The sequence below is a fragment of the Perca fluviatilis genome, chromosome 19 (assembly GCF_010015445.1).
Source record: "Perca fluviatilis chromosome 19, GENO_Pfluv_1.0, whole genome shotgun sequence".
Taxonomy (NCBI): domain Eukaryota; kingdom Metazoa; phylum Chordata; class Actinopteri; order Perciformes; family Percidae; genus Perca; species Perca fluviatilis.
In genome coordinates, this window is record NC_053130.1 from 2,423,043 (window position 1) to 2,435,542 (window position 12,500).

The 12,500-nt window shown below is 40.0% G+C and overlaps 1 protein-coding gene across 4 annotated transcripts in view; it reads right to left on the minus strand.

The window, feature by feature from the left end:
* The window catches only part of LOC120548292 (cell surface glycoprotein 1-like), a 23,827-nt gene extending 18,641 nt beyond the window's left edge, over positions 1-5,186 (minus strand). For 2 of the 4 annotated variants that reach the window (XM_039784434.1, XM_039784435.1), the window contains exon 1: positions 4,323-5,185. In XM_039784434.1, coding sequence (XP_039640368.1) covers positions 4,323-4,938 — 616 coding nt within the window. In that variant the 5' untranslated portion in view covers positions 4,939-5,185. Of the gene's footprint in view, positions 1-4,322 lie in introns of all 4 variants that reach the window. The other 2 variants (XM_039784433.1, XM_039784436.1) reach the window with 2 other exon arrangements.
* Between the last annotated feature and the right edge of the window lie 7,314 nt (positions 5,187-12,500).

Below are 12,500 nucleotides of genomic sequence, written 5' to 3' on the forward strand. Positions count from 1 at the left end.
CTGTCTGTGTCTTCTCTTCTCTCTGTGTCTTCTCTTTCTCTCTCTCTCTCTGTGTCTTCTCTTGTCTTCTCTCTCTCTCTCTGTGTCTTCTCTTCTCTCTCTCTCTCTGTGTCTTCTCTTCTATATATATATATCCTTTTTTTCTCTTCTCTCTCTCTCTCTCTCTCTCTTGTCTTCTCTCTCTCTTGTCTTCTCTTCTCTCTCTCTTTTTCTTCTCTTCTCTCTCTCTCTTGTCTTCTCTTCTCTCTCTCTCTTTCTTCCTCCTTTCTCTCTCTTCTCTTAACTATATCTATATATATCTCTCTCTGCTGTGTTCTATGTATATATATACTCTATATCCCTATATATTTACTTGTGTCTTTCTATATAGCTATATATATATAGTGATATTTCTGCTTTATATATATATATATTGATATTTTTTTTATCTTTCTATATATTGGTTTTCTATTATATTTATATATATACTTTGTGGTGATATATATATTTTATGCTCTTGTGTTGTATGTATATATGGGTTTTATATTTATATATATGTGATGCTGTATATATTTTATATCTGCTCTCTCTTTTTGATGGCTATGTATATATATATATATATATGTGATGTTTTATATATATATATGTGATGGTTATATGTTTATATATTATATATATATACTTGTTGATATTTATGTTTATATATATTATATAGTGATGGTGTTTATGTTATTTAGTTTATATATATACTTGTTGATTGTTTTTATATATATATATATATGTGATGTTGTTTTATATATATTAGTGGCTTATTTTATATATATATATATATACTTAAATTATATTTATATATATACTTGGTGATATTTTATATTTTATATATATATATATGTGGTGTTTTTTATATATATGTGGTGGGTATATTTTATATATATATATATACTTGGTGATGTTTTATGTTTATATATATGTCTTTGTGATATTTTATATTTTATATATATATATATATATGTGGTTGATGTTATGTATATATATATATATACTTTTGTTGTTTATATTTTATATATATATATGTGTTGGTGTTTTATGTTTATATATATATATTGTTATTTTATATATATATATATATATGTAGTTATTTTTTATATATTTGCTTGTGTTTATTTTTATATATATATATAGTGATGTTTTATGTATATATATATATATATATTGATGTATTTTATATTTTATATATATATGGATATTTTATATTTATATATATATATATATAGGTGATTATTTATATTTTATATATATATATGTTGGTGTATATTTTATATATATATATATGTTTATGTTTTATATATATATTGTTGATATTATATTTTATATATATATATATGTTATATTATATATATTTTATAGTATTATATATATATATAGGTTATTGTTTTATATATATATATGCTGATAGTGTTTTATATTTTATATATATATATATATAGTGTGTTTATTTTCTCTCTCTCTCTCTGTGTCTTCTCTTCTCTCTCTCTCTCTGTGTGTCTTCTCTTCTCTCTCTCTGTGTCTTCTCTTCTCTCTCTCTCTCTGTGTCTTCTCTTCTCTCTCTCTCTCTCTGTGTCTTCTCTTCTCTCTCTCTCTCTGTGTCTTCTCTTCTCTCTCTCTCTCTGTGTCTCTCTCTCTCTCTGTGTCTTCTCTTCTCTCTCTCTCTCTGTGTCTTCTCTCTCTCTGTGTCTTCTCTTCTCTCTCTCTCTCTCTGTGTCTTCTCTTCTCTCTCTCTGTGTCTTCTCTCTCTCTCTCTCTGTGTCTTCTCTTCTCTCTCTCTCTCTGTGTCTTCTCTTCTCTCTCTCTGTGTCTTCTCTTCTCTCTCTCTCTCTCTGTGTCTTCTCTTCTCTCTTTCTGTGTGTCTTCTCTCTCTCTGTGTCTTCTCTTCTCTCTCTCTCTCTCTGTGTCTTCTCTTCTCTCTTTCTGTGTGTCTTCTCTCTCTCTCTCTCTCATAATAATTGACGATGCATGACAGACAGCCATGTGTGAGGTATAACGTGAGAGGCTCATTACTGGTGCAGAGTAGGATTTTAAAATGTCCATTAAACGTAGGGCTGGGCGATATGGAGAAAATATATCGTCCCGATAGTCTTGACCAAAAACACATAGATGTCGATATTGCGGCGATATTGTAGGGTTGACTATTGGTGCTTTGACAAAAAACATTTTAACAATGACATTTCATAAATAATCCTCAGAAGCGTGGATGCAATGACTAAGTGGGTAAAGGGAAATAATGCAACAGTTACAACAGTCTGGTAAGTTCAGAAAATGACATCACTGTACTGTAATGCAGCCTTTAAAACAAGGAAGAGACACCAATTGTGCCATATTATGATAGATAGATAGATAGATAGATAGATAGATAGATAGATAGATAGAATAGCCAATCCCTAGTTAAATGTTGAAGAAGTTACTTTAAAAAGGGTACGTATGAAAGTGATAAAGGCCCCGAACACCACCTACAGTGACGGGAAAGGGAAATGCATTTAAAAAAAAAAAAGTAAACTCAATCAGACTAATTCTTCTTAAAGGATGGGAAAATATTGAATCAAGGAAGGTCTTTTGTTCCGACTTGTGGCTGCGATGCTTTAAGTGGGAGCTCACGGTTTATCCATCCCCATCAGCATCAGCGGGGCCTCGCCAAGCAGCCCCACCCTGCCTGTGTGCTGCCTGCTTCCTACGCCCAGAGGAGGCGAGACAGGCCTGTAAACCTGCAATCTGCCACCTCCCCAATACACAACAACACAGACAACAACAACAGCAGCATCAGCTCAGAATACACATTTTCTGAAATGCCATCACGAAAAAAAAGGCCAATTGAAAAGCATTCAGACCTTTGATAGCATCTTAAAAAGGAGGCTTACAGGCCTCTGTGGACACATTGTTTTCGTGTTGGTTTTGGGTGGAGATGATATGGGGGTGGGGTGGGGTGGGGTGGGGGTGAATGAGTGAAAACAGGCCGGAAACTGAGCTAAAAATATGACAGTGATTGAAAGCGTTGAGGGTTATAGTGTGGTGATAATATGGGGAAGCTGGGAAGCCGACAGGGAGTGGACGCAGAGCGGATTCCTTTGTTGTGACTAATCTCTGGGTTACAGCTTTCGGTACACCGTGCTCTGCTAACCTGGGCCCGAGCTTCCATTATCGGACACATCCTTACCCAACGTGCTGCTTTTTTACCTCTCGCCCAATTCATCCGCCATGATATTACAGTCCACCTAACTTAAGTCTCATTGCGATTTTTGCTCAAATTAAGATAGATTTCAGACGATTAGACTGTGTTATTACGTTAGCATAGGCTACTGAAATCAACCTGACACCATCACCATGGTCCATGGGGCGTGTTTGACCAGTTCTTGCGCTTTGTATTACAATGTACTGACACCCGAGTTACACGATATCCTTTCAGCACTGTTTTTTTTTTCTTTGTCGTTTGTGATTTAAAAAACACAAAAATGAGATAAAAACGCCCCTGTCCGACAATGGAACTCGGCTAGTAACAGTAGTTAGCAACGGCGGGCACGCAGCGGGGAGAGGCACGGAGCAGATGGGCGCTGACACAATAATTACAAATATAACCGTGAAATAAATCAAAATGTGTTCCGGTTAAGTGTTTAAAAAGCACACGACTGATATTAGGTTAAAAAGGATCAACTTGTTAACACACCACGGGGAGGATAAAATGGTGCAAATAGTGCCACCTCATCCAGGCAACAGCTCACATTATGCTCCCTGCTGCCGTGTGTTTGTCAAAAACAGGTGGGCCGCATTCCTCCAACACGGCCAAACCGGGGCTAGCCGGTTAGCTTATTCACCGGGAATATGTACATAAAGACCCAACATTGCTTCAGTGATCACACAATATACACACACGACTGGGTAACAGTGTGTTTTCCACCATTTTACAGGACATCCAAGAGTCAAACACACAGACTACACAGGTTAGCCTAAAGAATCCGTAACTTAGCTAGCAAACGGCTAACCGCCGGCTAACCTAACCGTAACGAAAACCGACTGAAAACACATTTAATACGATTTAACGTTTACCGATTAATACGGTTGGTTACACCGACACATATTACCCTTTCCCCCCACTTATTTACCTCCATGTCTGCGTCTGTAACCGCATCTAACGCTAGCCTCGTTCAGATAAAGATGAAAAATAACCGTTAAAAAGCCGTTTGACTAAATATCACTCATAACGGCGGTGCAAAATATATTTATTTTTTGGTTTGTATTACGAAAAATTCGCTCCTATATTATTAATGTATACTAATTTTTAAGTTTAGACTCACAAGATGCTGGAGCCGGTGGTTCCTCTGTCACCGCAGGTTGCTCTGCTGCCTCTGCGGGGGCTGGGGCTGTTTTCCGGGGTTCAGCCGCTGGGAGGGCGTCGCTCTTCGGGGCAGCGGGTTCTGGCTCGGGGGCAGCGGCGGCGGCGGCGGCAGCCTGTGGCTCCGGTTCGATCTTTGTACTTTCGGGTTCCACTTTAGGGGCGACAACTTGAGGCGCCTCGGCAATTAAAACAGTAGGGGTGTCAGGAACAAAAGAGAAGCTGGTGGAGTCTGGGATGGCAGTCTCAGTCTCTACCTCGGGCTCCGGTTCCGGTTCTTTCACCTCTGGCACTGACACCGGTTTCGGCTCCGTTACGTGGACAGGCTCCGGTAACGTTACTGGCTCCTGAGCGAACGAAGCTTCTGTGAACTCTGTGAACTCGTGTGGCGCACTAGCTTCGGCTAAGTGGCGGTCCAAGGCGTCCTGAGCCCCGCCGACCAAGTCCACAATATCATCCACGCTGAAGAGGTCCTGCTTGGGCTTGCCCAGCAGCTCGGAGTCCGGTTCGGCCTGGTAGTGGTGCATCTCGTCGCCGTACAGAGGAGTGGTGGAAGAAACGTGCTCGCTGTCTGCCATTTTTTTCTTTTCTTTTCCCCAAACTGTCTTCTGAGGTGGACAAAAGTTTCGAATCCGGCTCGGCTCGGTTACCTCGTGTTACAAACTTCCACCGGGTGGGGGGAAAAAAACCTATAAAACGGCACCGGTAACTCCCTCCGGTACGTCTGCTCTTGACACCGGATAAAGTTGGACAAGTGCGCCACACGACAGTTGAGTTGAGTGAGTCGGACCCGAGTTCCCAGATGGACACTGACATTGAGAAGGAGAGGAGGGGAACTCCGCTGACCAATAACCTGCGGGTTAACCCCTGAGTGACGCGACCTGTGGCCAATCAGAGCGTGTCACAGTAGCGGCTGACCCCGCCCCCCCTCGAACAGTGGAGGTGTAATGGGACACCTCCTCCAACAAAACGTCTACTAAAACTTGGAGGAGCAGAAAGTTCAGTCTGTACTGACTCCAGCTCCAGCAGGGAACTTATTACATAACTTATTTTTTATTTATTTATTTATTTTACACTAACTCCTCCTGCTACTGCACAGCCTACACATGTCATACAAAATCATACTGGGAGAAGGACGTTACTTTAGCAGCACCATAATGTAAAAATAATCCACTAAAAGTCATCATTATACAGAAAAAAAACTTAAATGTAGTGGTGTAAAAAGTGCAATATTGGTTTCCAAAGTCAAGTGGACAAGAAGGATAGCTTGTAATACTCAAATAAAGTATAAGTACCTACAAATATTAATTAAATGTACTTAGTTACATGACATTACACCACTGACTGCATTTAAAGCAGCAGTTTAATGATGTTGATAGTCACGTTGGGTATAATTTCAATGGCTTTATTATAGTGTATGGTATCTTAAACAATGCATCATATTTTAACAGTTAATAATATGTTTTGTATTATAAAAACTAAACACAGTTCATACATTCAACAAGTATTTATTAGAGATGTAATAGTAGAGAAAAGACAGGAAGTGAATTGAATGACATATAAGACTTTAAATGCAAAGTAATTATTATCTTAAAGCTCTTAAATGTCGTAAAAGTACAAAATGTCCCTCTCAAATGTAGTGGAGTAGAAGTATAAAGTAGTATTTTAGGTTCTTGTGTTAATCTACATATTAACTTTCCAACACAGAGCACATGTTGCCTGTCTAAAAAAAAAGGGGGAAAGGCAACGCACTGATCCGAGGAGGTTTCATAACGCTTTACAGAGAAATGCTGCATTCAGGGAACCCGGGAGTTATAGCATTTCAGCACATTTCATCACAATCCATCCAATAGCTGTTGAGATATTTCAGTCTGGCGCACAGATGTGAAACTTGTGGTGACGCTAATATGTCCAGTCCTTCCAGAAAAACGCTGAGTTTTTTTGTGATTGTTGCGTGGCAAAAATCCTTGATGATGCGGCACGTTTTCTTAAAAAATGCGATGGAATATGCAATATTATATTTATGCAATTTTATGCGATTAAACTGCGGGAACTTGCAAAAACCATTGACATATAATGGACCAATAGACCCTGTGTCTCTGTACGAGACCAGTGAAGGATGTTAGAAGTCTCTTTCCCGGTGCTGGCTGAGCGTTACTGAGCAGCCTCCAACTGAGCTTGAAGACGTAGATGTGACGTGAGCAACCTGTCTGAAAGTGTGAAGTCTTCTGGTAGCTGTGCCGAGAGAAATCTCAATCATTCCCAATCTTACAGAGACGGAGAGCGTAGGTATATGTAAGGAGATAACATAGGCACAGGCTAATTACTGATCACTAACATGCTAGTTAACATTAGTCTTTAAACCTAAACAGCTAATGGAAGTCCAAACTGCCTGTGAGCTTCTCCTGTACTATACGGTAATTCCTCTACTGTGTGACAGTAAGTCTCGTGGTTATGACCCAATCGTTAGCCTATTGTTATAAAAGCGTCTGCTACGGAGCCATAACGTGAGGTACAAGGTAATGGAGCCTTTTATACATTGTCGTGTTTCTTTAGAAATAAACAACGGACAAATAGAGTCTTTAAACGCTTCAGATGTAAAGTTATTCTCTGTCAAAGTGACGTCAGAATGAATGGGAGTCAATGGGATGCTAACGGGAGGTGATGGCTTGGTAGCATCAAAATGGCGCCATAGGAGGTTCCAGTTCTGAAGCGAAGCTTACCCCCCCCCTTGGCAAAAACTGGTTTGATGAAAAAGAGAAAAAAAAGTGGTTTCCCCTCCAACATCCTGCTTTTCGATGATGTTCATGTCACGTAATTACGTCACTTCATAACGTTCCCATGGCAACAGGGGGAAATGGCTGCTCTTGTGTGAAGTAAACGCAACATTTTTCAACTTTCTGTTAAGATATATTACGGGACTTTTTTGCAACGAAAATGCGTGGATTATGACATCATGCGAAGCACCGCATATTTTGCGTGGAAATCGGCAAATTATGCGGCGAAAGTGGGGCGTATTTGGAAAAATGTTTCCCCCCCCCATAAATATGCAGACTTCGGCTGATTATGCGTTGAATTATGCGATCGTATAATCACGTTTTTCTGGAGGGACTGCTTGTTGTCTTCCCGTGCAACTTTTGGTTTTTCTGGGTCAAAATGTAATGTAATGTCTTTTTTGACACTTTTGTTGCTTTTCCACCAATGTTTTGTCACTTTTTTCAACGTTTTTCATAAAAAAATTTTTTTCAAATGCTATGAAATTGAATAAAACTTGTGTAGAGCGTCGTAGGGAACCATCCACGTTATTTCTTTTCAAAATCCGGTTGAAAGAAACCCAAATTTCTGATATAGAAACTATTAGAAAATGGGTTAAATCTGACCCCGAGGACATCAGGAGGGTAGAATAACTGGTGCCAATCCATCCGATAGCTCAGGGGGGTCAAACTCAGTTTCCCAGAGTGCCACACTGGAAAAAGAGAATCCCAGAGGGCCGGACATGGAGAGATTACTGATGGGCTTTTGTTACTGCATGTCACTTTTTTAAAAACATTTTGGGAGCTTTTTTCCTGATTTTTATTGGTTTTGTTCCAACCTTTTAGTGGCTTTTATTCAGACATTTGTCACCTTTTTGTAAATCTGTTGCTTTTTGTCACATTTATGTTGACACAAAGCTACAAAAGTCATCAAAAGAGTTCCTTAGCTATCATAGAATTTAGTAATAATCCCCAGAGTAAGAACTAAACAGGGGGAAGCAGCGTTCAGTTTTTATGCTCCACATATCAGGAACAAACTCCCAGAAAACTGCAGCTCCGCTTCAACTCTCAGTTCTTTTAAATCAAGGCTGAAGACCTATCTTTTTGATCTTGCCTTTCTTTAAATAACCTATTTTATCTGCTTTTAAAAGTTTAACTGTTTTAATGTTTGACCTAACAGTTCCTAATATTGCCTAACAGGGCTTAATAGTACCTAGAACAGTGCCTAACAGTGCATAGCAGTGCCTAACAGTGCTTATACTGCACTGTAAATTTTATTCTTGTCTTTTATGTTTCTCTCAGTTTTTTTTTTTTTTTTATTCTTATACTGCACTGTAAATTTTATTCTTGACTTTGAATGTTTTTAAATTGTTTTAAATTGTTTTCTAAATGCTCTTTCATGTTTTATGTAAAGCACTTTGAATTGCCCTGTTGCTGAAATTTGCTCTATAAATAAAGCTGCCTTGCCTTGCCTTGCCTAATACTATTGTTTTAACAACAACCTGTTTCCCAGCCTGAATATGAAAACTCTCTCTGCTGCTTTTGTGGGAATTTCTGATTCTCAGTCTGCTTTGAATGTCCGGTAATTGCAGTTTAAAAAACACTTTCCTTTGTTTTTGGTTTTGGCGCACAACTAGGCGAGCCAAAACGTATCGTGAACCCAAATTGATTAACGGGCCGGATCTAAATCTGCAAGGGGCCGGATTTGGCCCGCGGGCCTTGAGTTTGACACATGTGCTGTTGAGATATTTCAGTCTGGACCAAAGTGGGGGACCAACCAGCAGACTGAGTCAGCCACCCACGGCTAAAAACAAAAAGGCTGCCTAACCGAACGTTTTCGTTTTGCACTTTATTTTGAAATATCTTTCAAGTTCTGCAAATGATTCCCCCCCCCCCTCTGCATCTTTATTCGTTCAGATAATATTCTTTGCTGCTTCCTGATCCTCTTTCCCGTCAGATCAATAAAAGTTTCTCCAGAGTAAGTTGAATGTGAGAGGGTGAAGCATGAAGCTGTGGAGGAGGAGCAGGGAGGGAGATAGAGTTACTGATGACAGGCCGGAGGCTATATATAACACGTGAATATATATGTGAGTATATATGGTGCAGGCCAACATATGATAATGTGAGAGGGGAGAGGGGAGGGGGGAGAGAGGGGGACAAAGATGTCTTCTGTGGTCCATGGGCGTGGTCTTACAGGGAGGTGTGTTCAGGTGCATTCTGGGCGTGCTGGTCTTACAGGGAGGTGTGTTCAGGTGCATTCTGGGCGTGCTGGTCTTACAGGGAGGTGCGTTCAGGTGCATTCTGGGAGTATTGCTATCTTGAGGTTGCGAGAAGTGATCGCGCCATTGACCAACAAAAACCTGGTCTAAAGTCAATAACGCAGCATTTCATTGTTATTTTAACAGAGCATTAGTAAAATGCTGCTAGGCTCGTGCACAGCGCGCACACACTATGCTTGTTACACACACAGGGACGCACATCAACACACACACACACACACACACACACACACACACACAGCAGCACACACACATGCAGAAGATTACTAATAAAAATATTAGGGTGCAAATCCTCCATCATAACAGCAATGCTCCAAGGTCCAAACGCGCCTGGCTTTTAAAGGGAATGGGAGCTGCTCTCTGATTGGTTGATTGCATGTTACGCCCAAAACACACCTCTGATTAATGAAGACACTAAGGACAACCCTTTAGAACCAGGCGCCCGGCACACAGAGACCCTTTTACTGCCATCAAACTGGCAAAAGTGGATTTGGACACGCCCTAAACACACCTGCACCAGGCGCTTCACACCGTGGGCTCAGATCGTTAAAATAGGACCCTGAATGTTTCTGCTAACAATGATATCTTTTCGTCCTCTTTTCAATAAAAAGCCATCATTGAGCCAGCTTGTTGCACACACACCGTCCTGCTGCCACAAATATATTGATCCCAATATGATCCCGCAATCAAACTGACGTGATTAAAGCGCAGTGGATATTCACTTCGTACCTAGTCTATACCGACGACGATTCATTCATTTATGGGATTGATCCGGTGCAGCCAGAAGATCCCCCAGATCTCCCTCATTTTCGGTCTCTGTGTTGGCGTTCTAGCCTCTGGTGGATTTGTGAGGACTATGGTTAACTGCTCCTCAGATCTCTGCAGGGTAAATCCAGACAGCTAGCTAGACTATCTGTCCAATCAGAGTTCTCTCTCGCACGACTAAAACTACTTTTGAACGTCCACATGTTCCACCAAAACCAGTTCCTTCCTGAGACTATTTAGCAGAGGTGCTGTGGCTCCAGAATGCTGTGTGGACTAGTCAGACCTTCCTCTGCAGCGCTGTGGAGGAAGGTCTGGCTTGGTAGTATACCTAAAGTCCTTAATATCAGCGTTTTCTTGCACAAGGTGCAGCAGGTTTTAAATTCGGTATCATCAACAGGCTTCAACCGAGCACTAAATGTGTTCTCGAGCCAAATCTCAGTGGATTTACTGAACCTATATTAGATAAAGGGAACAGGTTTTAGACTTTTAAAGGACCCGCGGAAACCTTTGCACACAGAAGCAACATTTTTTGATGCACCCGCGCTTGTGAATCAGGTTAATCTGTTGAAAAAGAATGATTCATTCACAAATCTTACATCACAGCTTCATCTGCAGAAAAAATTTAAAATTCAATCTGCCGATGAGGACTTTCTCATTAAAGATCCTAATCAGTGTGGCCGGGTTAGCTCAGTTGGTAGAGCGGGCGCACGTATATAGAGGTTTACTTCTCGATGCAGAGGCCCCGGTTTCAACTCTGACCTGCGGCCCTTTGCTGCATGTCATTCCCCCCCCCCTCTCTCTTTTCATGTCTTCAGCTGTCCTGTGGAATGAAATGTCCCATGACATGGTGCTCTTTGGATGCTTTTATATAGACCTTAGTGGTCCCCTAATACTGTATCTGAAGTCTCTTTATATAGACCTTAGTGGTCCCCTAATACTGTATCTGAAGTCTCTTTTATATAGACCTTAGTGGTCCCCTAATACTGTATCTGAAGTCTCTTTTATATAGACCTTAGTGGTCCCCTAATACTGTATCTGAAGTCTCTTTTATATAGACCTTAGTGGTCCCCTAATACTGTATCTGAAGTCTCTTTTATATAGACCTTAGTGGTCCCCTAATACTGTATCTGAAGTCTCTTTTATATAGACCTTAGTGGTACCCTAATACTGTATCTGAAGTCTCTTTTATATAGACCTTAGTGGTCCCCTAATACTGTATCTGAAGTCTCTTTTATATAGACCTTAGTGGTCCCCTAATACTGTATCTGAAGTCTCTTTATAGACTGTGTCCCCTAATACTGTATCTGAAGTCTCTTTATATAGACCTTAGTGGTCCCCTAATACTGTATCTGAAGTCTCTTTTATATAGACCTTAGTGGTCCCCTAATACTGTATCTGAAGTCTCTTTATATAGACCTTAGTGGTCCCCTAATACTGTATCTGAAGTCTCTTTTATATAGACCTTAGTGGTCCCCTAATACTGTATCTGAAGTCTCTTTATATTGGACCTTAGTGGTCTCCTAATACTGTATCTGAAGTCTCTTTATATAGACCTTAGTGCCCCTAATACTGTATCTGAAGTCTCTTTTATATGGACCTTAGTGGTCCCCTAATACTGTATCTGAAGTCTCTTTTATATAGACCTTAGTGGTCCCCTAATACTGTATCTGAAGTCTCTTTTATATAGACCTTAGTGGTCCCCTAATACTGTATCTGAAGTCTCTTTTATATAGACCTTAGTGGTCCCCTAATACTGTATCTGAAGTCTCTTTTATATAGACCTTAGTGGTCCCCTAATACTGTATCTGAAGTCTCTTTTATATAGACCTTAGTGGTCCCCTAATACTGTATCTGAAGTCTCTTTTATAGAGACCTTAGTGGTCCTCTAATACTGTATCTGAAGTCTCTTTTATTAAATAAAAAATGATCCTAATCATACCTTCACTGTATTTAGCATTTTGCAAACACATGGAACATGCTGTCTTTATGTATTAATGTATAAATGTATTACTTTGATTTAGCAATACTTTAGCTATTTGGCCTCTTGTACATGATTTTGGTTGCACTACTGAAACAAACGTTTGGACACCTTTAACTACAAAGTGAAATTGTGAAAGGTTTGAGTAATAAACGGGGAAACCGTTTTAACCACCACAACCAATAGTAAACTTCCGGTGGTGCAGAAAGGGGATTTTATGAGTCGGTTTAATCCTGAAGACAAAACTAACTGACAGGATCTGAAAGCTTAGAAATACTGAAACTAGTTCAGAGAGTCTGAAGTTTGGACAGTTTGAAGCGCAGACGTTTTCGTGGCTGTGAGAAAACTTTACTTTAAGATATCTT